Raw genomic sequence first — 16,288 nt, 5'->3', positions numbered from 1 at the left:
TTTCTTCAGGTCACAGCTTTAAATCTACAGCCCCCAGGTAGTTATTATCATTTTAAAAATAGCATATACTTATTCTCAGAGTATTACAAGAAGTGAGAGAAGAACCTTCCTGGCAGAAGTCCAGTGGTTGGAGAGAGTGGCCCATTTTAGGAATTGAAAGGTAGCCAGTGTGGCTGGAGTGCAGTGAATGAGGGGAAGTAGAATGCAGTGAGGTATAAGATGAATCTGAAGAAGTGAGAGCTGGGAACTTATAAAGCAGTATGATTTTATTCTGAGAGAGATGGGAAGCCTTTGCAGTGCTTTAAGCAGAGACTAACAAGGTTGGATTCAGAATATCACTGTGGTTATAGTATAGAGAGTGGGTTATGGGATGGGGTGCAGTAATATGGCAGATTTAGGGGGACATATAGGAGGCTATTGCAATATACTGGGCAAGGAATAACGATAGCTTGGTATAAGGCAGTGATTCTCAACTAGGTGGCTGTTATGCAAACCAGTGGATATTTGGCAATGTTTGAGACATCTTTGGTTGTCACAACTAGGCAGGATGGGGTGTGTGTGCTACTACTGGTATTTAGTAGGTAGAAGCCAGGAATTTTACCAAAACATCCTGTAGTGTACAGGGATATCCCCCACAGCAAAGAATTATATAGCCCAGAATATCCATGGTTTCAAGGTTGAGAAAACCTGGTATAGGGTGATGCCAATGGAAATGGAGAGGATAGATCTGAAAGATATTTAACAAGTAAAACAGAAAGTACCTAGTTATACGTTGGATATTGAGGGAAAAGGAAAGGACAATTTCTGAATTTCTGGCTTGTACAACTAACTAGGTGAGTGGTGGTGCCTTTATTCAATACAGTCAGAATAATCTGGAGGTTAGAGGTCTAGAAGATATTGCCCAGTGGAGAACAATGCATATTCTGCCCCCACCCCCAACTCTTTAGCCTCTCTGTTTAATTTTCTTCCACATCATTCTTCTCATCCCCTCCATTTCTAGCTATAGTGCATTAATTTCCTGGGCAAGAATGAGTGTTGTTGGTGGAGATTACAGTCTCATACCCTCATCTTTTATTTGTCAATAGCTTAATTGTAAATTTATAGATTAATTATTAATTTTAATAGAAAATGATAAGAAACATTTAATAAATAATTAATCATTTTAATAGAAAGTAATTTATAGTCAAGTAAAAGCAACACCAGAATTTAGGAACTTAGGAGAGAAAATAGCAATGGAGGGGAGTGGTCTGGGAAAGTCCAGAAGAAAAGAAAGGGAAGCAATACTTCAGGGGGTAAAGGAAATAAGGTACCAAAGAGTGACTGCCTGTATGTCACTGTTTTTTCTCGTCCTCACTTTTAAGTCCTACCTTGCTTGGGTCCAGGCCTCATTCTGTGTATACCATGTGGTTGTTAAAACTCAAAACCAGTGTCAGCTCATGATTACTACTTTAGCTTTTAGCTTCCTGTTTGTTTACTGGCCTGCAGGGATTTTCCTACTTTCTTGCAAGCTCAAAATATATTTACTATATTTTAAAACATGTGTAGCATAACATTTGTAGTACTATTATTTTATATTTTTTAGTGTAATCTGGTTAAGGTTCTTGAACTTGAAGCAGAGAAGATCCATAGGAATAAGAAATTACTGGGAAATTTTTAGATAAAAATATATCTAGTTGATATTCAATTTCTCATTTTTATAAAATCTCAAGTAAATGATTTATTTAGCATTTTTGTCATTTAGGTAAATAACTGTATATGGCCTATATGAAAATAGACATATTTTTACTTTTCAAGGACTATATTGTCAGGTCATTAGAAAAACCAGAAACAAAAATCAACACTTAAAATAGCATATATATGCCAGTCACTTTCTAGGTTCTGAAATAAAATTTTGTTAATTCCATGATATTCTGGTAGGGAAAATATTTTAGATTTAAATGCATGGAGACCTAACAACAAGTTAATAATAGACTGGTAGATTAAATTAATTAAAATAAAAATTAATAATTAAACTTAACTTATTCAATCAAAAATAAGAGTATATTTTTATGGGGAAAAAGAATATGTAAGTTGAAATGACTGCTTCTTTGACAGTAAAACACAAAGTGCTAAAAAGAAAAAGGTCCTCTTGATTGGTGAATTCTGGACCTTCTAATTTTTAATTCACTATTTATTATAATCAGAATGCTACAGATAGCATTAGAATGTCTGAGAATAATCCTGTCTTATTTAGGTTATCAGCCTACAACACTGTGTGATTCTTACTCAAGCTAACATGTCTGTAGTAAATAAAAGACTGGATATCACTAGAAAGTTGGCACATACACACATGCTTATGTAATTTATCATATTAATACTTCTAGGGAGAAAAAAATCCATTAATTTTCACTATAAAAGCTTGAAAAGCATTTGGCAAAATTCAACATCTTGATAGAATCACTTCATGAAATACAAATAGATGGAGAATTTCTTAATATGATACCAAATATATGTTTATCAGTTCAAAAGTCAGAATTATGCTAACTAGGGACACTGTGGTATTTCTACTACAAGTATGAACAAGGCAAGGATGCCAACTATCACTTTTTAACATTGAACTACATTACAGACAGAAAGAGTATAAGAACAACTAGGTGGATAGGGAGGCGAATCACCACATATCTTGATTACAAGTGTTCCCAAGATTAGTGATACAACTCTTTTTTCAAGATTATGTAAACAAAGAGTACCTTAATATGGGACAATAAGTAGGCAGGAGAAGTAAGTAAGTATTAGAAAATTTCTGTTTTGTATTCTTTAAAAATCAGGAAAGTATAGACCCTGTGATATAGAAGATCTAAACTGAGAGACACATCAACAAGAGAAAGGACAAAAACCACATGATCATCTCAATAGATGCAGAAAAAGCATTTGATAAAATTCAACACCCATTTATAATAAAAACTCTCACCAAAGTGGGTATAGAGGGAACATATCTCAACATAATAAAAGCTATATATGACAAACCTACAGCCAGCATAGTACTCAATGGTGAAAAACTCAAAAGCTTCCCACTAAAATCTGGGACAAGACAAGGATGCCCACTATCACCACTCCTGTTCAACATAGTCTTGGAAGTCCTAGCCACAGCAATCAGACAAGAGAGAGAAATAAAAGGGATCCAAATTGGAAAAGAAGAGTTAAAAGTGTCATTATATGCTGATGACATGTTACTATATATAGAAAACCCTAAAAGGTCCACACAAAAACTGCTGGTGCTGATTGAAGAATTCAGCAAGGTAGCAGATTACAAGATTAACATTCAAAAATCAGTTGCATTTCTTTACACTAACAATGAATCAACAGAAAAAGAAAGTAAAGAAACAATCCCCTTAAAAATAGCACCCAAAGTAATCAGATACCTAGGAATAAATCTAACCAAGGAGGTGAAAGACTTATACATGGAAAACTATAAAACACTGATTAAGGAAATTAAAGAAGACTTTAAAAAATGGAAAGATATCCCATGCTCTTGGATTGGAAGAATCAATATTGTTAAAATGGTCACACTGCCCAAGGCAATCTACAGATTTAATGCAATCCCTATCAAATTACCCAGGACATAGTTCACAGAACTAGAAGAAATCATAATAAAATTTATATGGAACCATCAAAGACCTAGAATTGCCAAAGCATTACTGAAGAGAAAGAAAGAGGCTGGAGGAATAACTCTGCCAGACTTCAGACAATACTATACAGCTACAGTCATCAAGACAGCATGGTATTGGTACAAAGACAGACATATAGACCAACGGAACAGAATAGAGAGCCCAGAAGTGAACCCACAAACTTTTGGTCAACTAATCTTCGACAAAGGAGGCAAGAATATACAGTGGAATAAAGACAGTCTCTTCAGCAAATGGTGTTGGGAAAACTGGACAGCAGCATGTAAAACAATGAAGCTAGAACACTCCCTTACACCATACACAAAAATCAATTCAAAATGGATCAAAGACTTAAACATAAGACAAGATACAATAAACCTCCTAGAGGAAAATATAGGCAAAACATTATCTGACATACATCTCAGAAATGTTCTCCTAGGACAGTCTACCCAAGCAATAGAAACAAAAGCAAGAATAAACAAATGGGACCTAATGAAACTTAAAAGCTTCTGCACAGCAAAGGAAACCATAAGTAAAACAAAATGACAACCTATGGAATGGGAGAAAATTTTTGCAAATGAAACTGACAAAGGATTGATCTCCAGAATACATGAGCAGCTCATACGACTTAATAAGAAAAAAGTAAACAACCCAATCCAAAAATGGGCAGAAGACCTAAACAAGCAATTCTCCAAGGAAGACATACAAATGATCAATAGGCACATGAAAAAATGCTCAATGTCACTAATTATCAGAGAAATGCAAATCAAACTACAATGAGGTATCACCTCACACTAGTCAGAATGGCCATCATTCAAAAATCCACAAATGACAAATGCTGGAGAGGCTGTGGAGAAAGAGGAACCCTCCTACACTGCTGGTGGGAATGCAGTTTGGTGCAGCCACTATGGAAAACAGTATGGAGAGTCCTCAAAAGATCAGGAATAGACTTACCATATGACCCAGGAATCCCACTCCTGGGCATATATCCAGAAGGGACCCTACTTCAAAATGACACCTGCACCCCAATGTTCATAGCAGCACTATTTACAATAGCCAAAACATGGAAACAGCCTAAATACCCATCAACAGTTGACTGGATAAAGAAGAGGTGGTATATTTGTACAATGGAATACTACTCAGCCATAAAAACCGACAACATAACGCCATTTGCAGCAACATGGATGCTCCTGGAGAATGTCATTCTAAGTGAAGTAAGCCAGAAAGAGAAAGAAAAATACCATATGAGATAGCTCATATGTGGAATCTAAAAAAAAAAAAAAAAAAGAAAAGCATAAATACAAAACAGAAATAGACTCACAGACATAGAATGCAAACTTGTGGTTGCCAAGGGGGTAGGGGGGTGGGAAGAGATAGACTGGGATTTCAAAATTGTAGAATAGGTAAACAAGATTATACTGTATAGCACAGGGAAATATATGCAAGATCTTACGGTAGCTCACAGAGAAAAAAATGTGACAATGAATATATATATGTTCGTGTATAACTGAAAAATTGTGCTCTACACTGGAATTTGACACAACATTGTAAAATAATTATAAATCAATAAAAAATGTTAACAAAATTATTTAAGAAAATAAAAATAAACTGAGAGACAGATTGAGTTGAAAACCGTTTTACCACGAAGTCACTTGAAATAAAAGAATGCTAGGTGAAATAAGAGAATTTAAATAAATTAGTTAAAATCAGCATTAGAAGCACTGAAATAAAAGAATGCTAGGTGAAATAAGAGAATTTAAATAAATCAGTTAAAATCAGCATTAGAAGCACTGAAGTGTTAGAATTGAAGCTATAGACAGTGAAATCAGTGATGTAGGGAAACAACTTAAGAAGCTCTGCCAGCGTGTAGAAAGAATAAAAAGTAAAATGATTAAAAAAAGTAAATAAGACCCCTGAAGAAAAGAGGTCTTAATGTGAACTTATTAGAAAGAAGAGTTCGAAATAAGAAAATTGATCATAACAATGAACTAAGTATAAGTGAATATTTGCAGTTATTGATTGCTTATATATTTGTAAATTTTGTTCCCCTTGGAGAGAGGGTTTATAGATCCTGAGTGATTGTGTCATTTGTGGAACTGGTAACTAGGGAAATAGTCAAATATTTTAGGATTTAAGATACACCTTCTACTTTTTAAATTACTAGAAAAAACAATAGATCAAAGTAGAAATATTTCTTAGAGCAAAAGCTAGAAAGAAGAAACAACAACAACAAAAAAGAACAAAAACCATGAAACAAGATCACATATAATCGATGACAGGAAATATAAATGGGTTGTGTTTATTAACTAAAACCTCTTCTTTTCTGATGTGGCTGATTAAGCTCCTAGCCAAATGACCTTCTTACAAAGACAATAATACATTTCACAATAATACATTTTGAACAAAATTTATAACATGACTCTCTGTAGGTCCTAGAGAGTGAAAAAAGTCATAAAGATTATAGAGGGGAGACAAAACTTGGAAGAGGGTCCAAAATGGAAAGAATTTCCCTTTTTTTTCTTTTTTCTCTTTTTAAAAATGGCTATCACCTTTAGGGCCGTGTTGGGTGACTAAAATTCTGAGAGAAAACCCACAGTCTTTCTGGCCAGAAGAACCAGATGGCAGAGTTTGTGGCAAGCATTACTGCTGGAAGATGAAAAATGAATCCCAGAGAGAATTAGATTGATATAGCCCCAAGTTCTATGTATAAATCCTGCCCAAATCTCTTGACTGACCTTTGAACCATACATTTGCAGGGTAAACCACAAGCTTTCTAAGGATAAGGTACTGAACTGAGATATAAGTTTATAGTTTGAGTCCAACCAGGTAATTTCCTGCTAAAACAAAAATGTCAACACTTTTCAGAAAATGAAACAGAATCTATAAGCTCCAGGATCCCATCCCAAAGTGAAGAATAAGGAAAATATGACCTATCCTCAAGAGAAAAAAACATCAACAGAGACCAACCCCAATATGACCCAGATATTGGAATTAGCAGACAAGGGCTTTAAAGCAACAACTATAAGTATAATTTGGGGGGAAATGAGGTAAAGAAAATATATTCATAATGAATGAAAAGATAGGAAATCTCAACAGAGAAATAGAAACCATAAAAATGTTCCAAATTTAAATTCTAGAACTAGAAAAGACAGTATCTTAAATAGAAATTCACTTCATGAGCTTAATAGCAGAATGGAGAACAGATTAGAGAACTTGAAATTATCCAATGTGAAGAATAGAAAATGATAGAAGACAGTTTCTTCCTCAGTATAAATCTTTGACAGGAAGTCCCATCTAATTTTGTAGTTGACATTGCAGAAAATAAGTGTAATATTATTGCAAAAGGGAAGTTGTGGAGAGAGATGCTAAGGTCTGCACTGACTCATCTGTGCAATTTTTGTAGAGATCAGTGTAAAAACCACAATGAACTAAAACCACTGTAAAGAAGTTAGTCAAAGAACTCCATTCTCTGTCACCAACACCCCATCTGGTAGTTAGGGCTTCAGACTCCGAAGACAACATTTAGAGTCATAGTGAAAGCTGTTGTTGGCTGAGCCTTAGCCTCTCACACTTGATAATGAAATAAATGGTTTTAAATGTTAACAGGAGAGTCGGAGATCCTGCTGCTAGTTTTTGCCTGGCTGGTTTTGGGTCTTCTTCACACACAGGGGATTCCCAGATATGCCCAAGGTCTGTTTCCTCATTGAAGATTCTAGTCATGATATTTACATTCATTGAATTCTGTTATAAAAGGAAGCTCTGGTGTGAAAAACATCTTCATTGGTACTTTACTGAAAATAAATATGTAAGTGTATGGATACGTAGTATTTTTGTAATCAAGATTTTATGTAATGTTTTATTAAGTTTCTCTTTCATAGTTCCTTTAAAAAAGACCCCGTGGAGCCTATAATTTCCTTGGATTCCAGTTATCCCTGTTACAGGGGATTGCACCATTTAAGATGTTGTAGGATATCTAAAGTGGAGGCTGACTATTTTTTGAATAAAAAATGTATTCAATTGGTAGGACTATTTGTTGGATTGATGGAAAGGATTTAACCTTCCTGTTATCTTTAAAGCAATTTTCATTCAAAACATTATTAATCAAGGATACATGTGGTAAATTAACATCAGCAACAATAAATGTGTATATCATCCTAACTTTCTTACTTTTAAATGTGTGTGTCATCACACATTATTGACACTCAGCAATAAAAAAGAAAGAGCGCATAACAACATGGATGTATTTTAGAACCATTAGGCTGAGTTGAAGAAGCTTTATTCAAAAGCTTTCCTTTTTCTGAAGTTTTAGATAAGGCTTTACGGTTTCCTTTGGTAATTTCAGTTTATATTTTTCACCTATCGCAGTCTATCTTCAAGTGATTGTATACTGTTTCAGGTATAGAAATAAGAACTTATCACCATATATATCTTTTTCTCCCAGACTTTGTGCTATTATTATCATACATTTTACTTCCACATGTGTTATAAATGTGACAATACACTATTATTTTTGCTTTAAATAGTTATCTTTTAAAAGCATTTAGATAATTTAAAAAGGCTCATATTTACCCACAGTTACCATTTCTGGTACTCTTTACTCCTTTGTGTAATCCAAGGTTCCATCCAGTATTATTTTTCTGCCTAAAGACTTCTTTTAAAGATTTCTTGTGGTTCTGGTGATGAATTCTTTCAGCTTTTGTATGTCACAAAAAGTCTGTATTTTAAAAGATATTTTTGCTTAGGATAGAATTCTATGTTGACAGTTTTGTTTTTTCTCTTTTGACCTTTAAAGATGTTGCTCTACCATTTTCTGGCTTGCATTGTTTCCAATTAAGAAGTTGTTGTCATTCTTATCATGTTCCTCTGTATGTAGTGTATCTTTTTTTCCTCTGGCTGCTTTTAAGGTTTTCTATAATCACCAGTTTTAAGCATATAGATTATAATAGGTCTCGATTTAGTTTTCTTCATGTTTCTTGTGCTTGGACTTTAATGAGCTACTTAGGTCTATGGGTTTATAGTTTTCATCAAGTTTGAAGATAATTTGGCCATTATTTCTTCAAATATTTTTCCTATCTCCTTCTCTTCTCTCCTTTGAGTACTACAATTGCACATATATTAGGTTGCTTAAAGTTGCCCTAGAAGTCACTTATTTTCTGTGCATTTTTCTTAGTTTTTTAATTCTCTCTGAGCTTCATTTTGGCTAGTTTTTAACTGATATGATTTAAAGTTCACTAATACTTTCTTCTGCAATGTTTAACCTGCTATTATTCCCATCCAGCATATTTTTCATCTCACATATTGTAGTTTGCATCTTGATAAGTTCATCTTAGGTCTTTTTAATATTTTCCCATATCTTTATTTGATATGCTCACTCTTCTAGCTACTTGAACACATGGAATACAGCAATAAATGTTTTATGTTCTTATCTTCTAAATTTATTATCTATGTCATTCCTAGCTCCGTTTCTGTTGATTGATTTTACTCCTTGTTCTGGGTCATATTTTCCTGTTTCTTTGCATACTGGTAATTTTTCATTAGGTGCCAGACAATATGAATTTTACTTTTACTTTGTTGAGTGCTAGGTATTTTTATATCCTTATAAATATTCTTGAGCTTTATTCTCTTTCTTAGAGGCAGTTTGATTCTTTTGGGTATTGCTTTTAAGTTTTGTATGGCAGGACTAGAGTGCATTTAGTCTAGGACTAATTTCATTAATTAAGAGTTTTTCCAATCTGACTGGTGGAGAAAGGTACTATTCCCAGCCTGTGTGAGCCCCAGTCATGGTTTCTTTGAGTACTTTCAGATGATTCTTTCCCTGGCTTCTGGTAGCTTCCTCATACACATATCCTGATCAGTACTGAGCTGGGGACTCATCTGGGACCCTCAGCATATCCTTAGAGCTCTCTTTTCTCCAGTACACTTTGATACACTGCCCTTTAAATTCTAGCTGCTTTTTCCTCCCTGAACTCTCACCCTTCTCCTCAGTCAGGGAGACTGCCAGGCTCTGCTTGGGTTCCCCATCCCTGTGCAGAATGCTATAAACTTTACCCAGGCACTAAGCTAGGGCAGTTGTAGAACTCAGTGTATTTGTTTCCTATTCTTGGGACAACTGTCCCTTGTTCCTGGTCTAGTGTTTATACAAAGCTGTGAACACCAGGTCTGGAGATTATGGAAGGCCACTCTAAAAGTCTGTCTACGATAGTGGATTCAAGGAAAGCTTGGTAGAGAATGTGGCAGTAGAATTTTAGCAGTAGATTGTATAGTATTACAAAAGAAGGTAGAGGTAAAGTCATGAACTCATGCTGACTACTCGGCCTAGGATACCCTTCCTTCCTTTCTGCTTGGTGGCACACTGCTCATTTTTCCAAGGTAATCTGGTCCCATTGTTACCTGTAAAGCTGCCTTTGAACCCAGATAAAATGAGTAGTTTCTTACTTAGTGTCTTATGTTTATACCTTGTATCCCTTTTTACTTTGTATCATGGTTATGATCTGGCTGTGTCTGGCTGTGTCTGTTAGCTGTGGCTAGTCTAACTTGTCACAATGTGGTTCTGAAAAAGTCTACAAATTTTAGACTTTGCCTCTAAAATTCTAGCTATACCAATTACTGGCTGGGAATTTAGAAAATTATTTTTAAAACTCTGAGTATTAGTTTATTTGTAAAATAGAGGTAGAAATATTTACTTTGTAGGATTATGATTTCTATACAGTGTCTAGCAAGCTTCCTGGTTCCTGGTAGGTGTTCTGTAAATCCTAGTTTCTCCCTTTATTGATCTTTTGTCCTCATTTCAGTGCACATAGTAGGAATTTATGAATGTATGTTGTTGAATTGACTATAAAACTGTATTATACCATCAAATGGGAACATTTAATTAGCTGTATTATCTACACATTTAGTAAATACTGTTTGGACTCCAATTTGTGTTTTAAAAAGAAGCTAAGTAGCTCTTCCTGCTTATCTGGTCTAAAGGTGCCATTGTCTTTTAATCTATGCTTAAATAAGATTCTCCTGGAAGGATAAATAGAATTGGTTCCATAAAGCCATAGAATTATTTTGTGTTAATGTATAGGAAAACTCCTTTTAATTACCTGTCTCAAAAGTTTTCTTAGTCTAAACCCATGTGTACTTATATAAATAAGCATTAATTATTCATCCTGTTGGTTTTGACACGTGGATTTTTAACGAAAAGATCTGCATATCCATGTGCATCTCCAAAGTATTTACGTAGATCCTTGTAATTACTTTAAAAATCCTCTTTGCATGTATTTCATCTGTAAGTATTATTACAGTTATTCACAGTGGAGAATGTAGAGGTCCTTATACCATTCTCAAAAAAAATGAATGTCCCATAATTCCAGTACTCTGTCTTATATGACCAAGTGCTCGTTTAGCTCTGTTTAGAGATCATTAAAAAGTGGTAGAAAGAACTTCTACTGAATTTTAAAATAGTATTTAGTAAATAATGACAAATGTTGATATAAATGTATTATAAAATCTTTATGTCTAAGAAAAATAAAATTAAACAACTAGTATTAAAAATTTGGTAGCTAAATAACATTTTAGGAGATGGATCTGTTGTATTGATAATTAACATAATATCTGAATTGCAAAAAACTCTTCAATTTAATGAGCATAGTCCTTTTTTCACTTAAGTATCCTATAAAAACCTAAAGGTTTTCAAGCCAAATGAATTCTGTTTAGAATTTTGTTTAGAAAATACTTCCCAGAACATGAAGTTTAAATTATATATCCTTGTAAAGGCTGATTTTTAAAAAACAACCCTTTAAAAATTAAATCTCAAAGACTTAAAGGCATTGTTATTCTACTTTGACTTTGCTGAGTGGAAATCTTTTAATCAAGAATATTACAAGTGGGCCTTTACATCTCTCATTGTGATTAACCTACTGAACAGTGGATGCCTGTTAAATTATGTCTCAGGGCCTGTCTTATATGTCCATAAAAAAAGATAACAGTAAGACCAAAAGTTTACCTTAACATAGGTACCTTATCATAGCTAAACTTTTGTGCTATGTTTTAGTTTTAATTCTGTAACTTTGTGTTCTTTGATATTCACTAATGTATATGTTTTTTTTCTCCAATAAATTTTGAAAGAGCATGTTGAGGCATAATTGACATATAATAATAAATGTCATATATTTAAAGGATACAATATTTAAAATATTAATGTTTGTATACACATATGAAATCACCACCACAATCTCACACCCCACATTTTCCTCCTCCCCCTTTTCAGCTCTCCTAGCCATCTCTGCTCCAATCCCTTCCTTCCCCAGGCAACCGCTGATTTGTGTTCTATTACTATAGATCAGTTGGTTTTTTCTAGAGTTTTATATAAAAGGAATCACACAATATGGTACTATTTTTTGAGGAAAGGGGGGGGGTCTTGCTTCTTTTACCCTGCATAATTATTTTGAGATTCATCTTTTTTTGTGTATGAATCATTTATATTTTTACTGCTGCGTAGTATTTCATTATACAGATATGCCACAGTTTATCCATTTACCTGATGATGAACATTTGGATTGCTTCCAGGTTTTGGCTGTTAAAAATAAAGGTTCATTTTTAGCTGTAATGAATAAAGCTTCTATGAACATTGAGTGTGTTTTAAAAATTATTTCATTTTTGAATTTTACCACTTACTGGCAATCATGGCTGTCAACTATTATACAGCAACGTTTTTATACACCTTCCCCAGCAGCTTGGTAATTAGGAAAGACTGTGAAAATTCCTAACTTTAAACCCATTTCCTACATTTTATTCATTCGAGGTATTGATTGTAGGAAACAAAAGATCTCATTTTGAATTTTGAAATCCTCACAGTCTGGCTAGCATTATCTGACCTTTTATAATATCCCTAAATAAAAATTTTAAATATAACTGAATTTAAAGCCTGTAGTCCTTAATTAACCAAAGAGCTTATGCAAATACTTTCTTCTCCATAATGATGTTATGATGAATATTTTTCTAAAGAGAATAAATGTTTCCTAATGACCATATTTTATTTCCATAAGTAAATGTGGCAGTTGAAATCTTAGTGATCAAGTTTTCTCTAAACAAGAAAATATAGATTCCATAACACAATACTTAAAAAGAAAAATTGAGACACAAGCTAACATGTATTTTTATAATTGAGAAAACTTTTTACGGTTCACATTTTTATACTTTTTTATTTTTTAAATCTCATTACTTTATTATAGAGTGGACTTTTAAAAAGGATGTTTTAAATGCAATAAAATTTTAACTTCTTCAGAAATATTCTGTCTCCATTTTTAAAGAAAAATGTGTAAAACTTAAAATTTATTTCCCCTTTCCCCTTGTTTGTTCTTAACTATATGTATATTTATGTGTATATATGAACATATATACACCATGGCATGCGCATATATATATATATATATGTAAAACCAGTCTAAGGCAATAAAAACTATCTGTTTATGATGTATAGTTGCATTAAATTTATAATCTATTGAGAATAGAGTTCTAAGTTTTAGGGTGTTTCTGTAAAATAAAGTGACCTTAATGCCACATATATAAATACATGCACAGTTTTGTGTATTGCTGTGTCTTCTTAAAAGGCTTAATTTTACTACAAAATTTTCTAAACTAAGAACTTTTATTATACATTGAGACAAGGGGCATATAATTTGCTTCCCAGTAGAATCTATACATTCTAATATTAAGTGCTTTTAAATATGTCATCTTCTTATGTTGAGTTATTGGTTTAGGCCCATTTGTGATATCTTCCAAATTCTTTTCTTGCTTTTTGTTATGGTTTAAAGTTAATTTGATTGAGTACCTTTTGATATTCTTTCTGTGATTATTAATTTTTTCTCTTATTAAGAATATAATAAGTTTTGTGTGGTACCAGAATAGATATCAGTTTTGACTATTTTTCTTCTCTTCTGCTTCTTTATCTTTTTCATGAGTAGAAAGCATTATTTGCTGGGCTAAAATAGAAGCTAACATTATAATTTAGGTTAAATAAAAAGCTAATACTAATTTTTTCTTTCAGATCTCTATAAAAATGGACTCCAAAGAGCTAACTTTGTACCATTCATAGCTGTCCTGAAGGTAAGGAAAATCACTTGCTTATGTTCACTGATTAATATCGTATTGATTGATAATCAAGGGCTTTTATAGGATTGCCATGGTCTTGAATTCAAGTAGAATTTATGTTGGGATTTGATAATAATAGTCAGAGACACTAAAGGAGAAAAGAATCTTTTTTATGTAGTATTCATCAATGTGTACACAGAAAAAAATTACAAAACATAGTCTAAATTATTATCTGGCTGAAACATTTGATAGTTTGCATTTTATAAATTTTAATTTGAGGTTTGCTCATAAATATTATAGTGGAATGTTTAAACTTATACATTGATTTCTGAAAAAATGTTTAATGTTCCCTGTTTCCTTCAGGTTAATGGCCATTAACATGTTTTCCCAGCTATTAAAGTTGCTATTCTGGAGTAGCATTATTACAAAAATATTCTAATATATTTAAATGTGATTGCCATCAAGTTATCATGAAATTATGTCAAGTTGGGGCACATAAATAGTTTTAATATTTGTGTGTATCATCACTGCATAGAGTTTAAAATAGTCTTCATTACAATATGATTAAGAATAAAGTAGCCTCCTTTTTCACTGTTAATTTTAGTAATTTTTTTTACATGATTATTCAATAATTCTACATTCTACTAGTATTTATTGGGAACCTACTATGTGCAAAGTGCTATATTAGGCATAATGGAAAATATAGTTATAAATATGCCATGTTTCTTGTAAGTCATTTATAATCTGGTTGGGCATATAGTATGTACGCAAACACCTATAACATGAAGCAAAATGTAATAAAGTACCAAAAAGGAACATATGTGCCAAAATATAAAATTCCTGTTACTTTAAGGTACATAATTTTTCCCTGTTCATAACAATGTATCTGAAGGATAAAGTTGTATTTTTTTTAAAAATACCTTAAACCTCAAAAATTCTTCCCAGGAGGGAGAGTAAAAACAGTTTCTCTTCAGATAGTCTAAAGATACAGTCAGACAACCTTTTTGAAATATACTTCAGTTGGAATAATTGTTGATACCAAACTTTATTCCCTGTGCTATACTTAGGAGAATCCAAACATCTGTTTCCTTGACCAATTTTAGGTTCTTGGAGGATTTTAATTTCTCTGAGATATTTATAGATTTAGGAAAAAGTATTTTTTGAAGATTTATGCTGTTAGTAATTTTTTCCCTTTTGTATTCATGTTTTGCATTTGAGGAGAAGGTGGACTTGCAGTGTTTTCTCCATGCCTGGAATCCAAAGTGATGTGGTATATGTAGATACCAAAATACAAACAGGGAAGCTAAGAAAAATAGGTGCTAAAAATAGTATCTTTATATAGCATAAAATACACAGAATGTAAAGAGATAAGGCTCACAGAATGAAACAAGTTAAAAGGTTCTCAGGGAACTTTGTAGCTGTACTTTATTTTAACCCCAAACCTTCTTTTTGGGTCAGTACTTAGTCATACTTTAACATATAATAGCATTACTAATAGGCAACTGAATTGGCCAGATTGAATTTAATTTCTTTTCCCTTTCCCACCCTTAAGGTTTTTTTTTTTTTTTTAAGGAAGGAAAACCAAAGAGATAAATAATCTGAATTTGAAAATTGAATAAGAACTGAGATAAATAACACACAATATGAAATTAAACATGAACTGAAATTTGCAGGATACTAAATACCAGATTGGATGAGAAAAGGTCTAAAATGTCTCATTTATTCAAAAGACTTTTCATATGTTACAAAACATCCTCATGAAATGTTCGCTAGAGCTGGTTTCCCTGGAGCTTTTTTGGTGGGCATATGAAGTTTCCCTTGTAAGGCAAGGTTATTTCATATTAATTTAAATGCCATTTTGCCTGTTCATACATGCTAGCATTGCTCTTTCATTTTGGCCCAGATGAGAGACATGTATAGTAGAAGTCAGTCTTCAAACAAATAGACGGGGGAGGTTATAGCTCAGTGGTAGAGCACATGTTTAGCATGCATGATGTTCTAGGTTCCATCCCTAGAACTTCCATTAAAAACAAATAAATACACTTAATCTTTGCCCCTCCTCCCCAAAACCAATAAAACAAATAGAGACTCTTAGTTTAATAAAAAGAGATTATAAATAAGATAGAAATTTATTTTGGGGAAAAGTACAGTGTAAAATCCATTTTCTCCTTTATGTTTTCTTTTATAAACCATGTGATAACAGGTTTGAAATTCACCCCAAGAATTTGTGATTTGTTGCTTGAAGTCTTTCAAAAAAAGCTATTAGTAACTAGTATTTTCATAAGATAGTAGGAATGATGATGAGGATTAATATGCTGTTAAATGTCAAAGGTCCATCAACAGATGAATAACCAAAATGTGACATATTTATATAATGAAATATTGTTCTGCCATAAAAAGAAATGAAATTCTGACATGATACATTATGAATGAACCTAGAAAGCATGTTAGGTGAGATAAGCCAGACACAAAAGGACAAATATTATATGATTCCACTTATATGTGGTACCTAGGAAAGGTAAATTCATAGAGAAAGAAAGTAAATAGAGGTTACCAGGGCCTGGGAG

At 32.9% G+C, this 16,288-nt stretch overlaps 1 protein-coding gene across 6 annotated transcripts in view; it reads left to right on the top strand.

Moving 5' to 3' along the window:
• AFG1L (AFG1 like ATPase) overlaps positions 1 to 16,288 on the top strand; it is a 196,013-nt gene that overhangs the window by 76,831 nt on the left and 102,894 nt on the right. For all 6 annotated transcript variants that reach the window (XM_031456112.2, XM_010989608.3, XM_064486804.1 and 3 more), the window contains one exon: positions 13,678 to 13,736. In XM_031456112.2, the coding sequence (XP_031311972.1) occupies positions 13,678 to 13,736 (59 nt within the window). The remainder of the gene's footprint in view (positions 1 to 13,677; positions 13,737 to 16,288) is intronic.

This window comes from Camelus dromedarius, chromosome 6 (genome assembly GCF_036321535.1).
Source record: "Camelus dromedarius isolate mCamDro1 chromosome 6, mCamDro1.pat, whole genome shotgun sequence".
In the NCBI taxonomy this organism is placed as follows: domain Eukaryota; kingdom Metazoa; phylum Chordata; class Mammalia; order Artiodactyla; family Camelidae; genus Camelus; species Camelus dromedarius.
The sequence above is the reverse complement of the archived record's forward strand: the minus strand, read 5'-3'. Positions and strand labels throughout refer to the sequence as shown.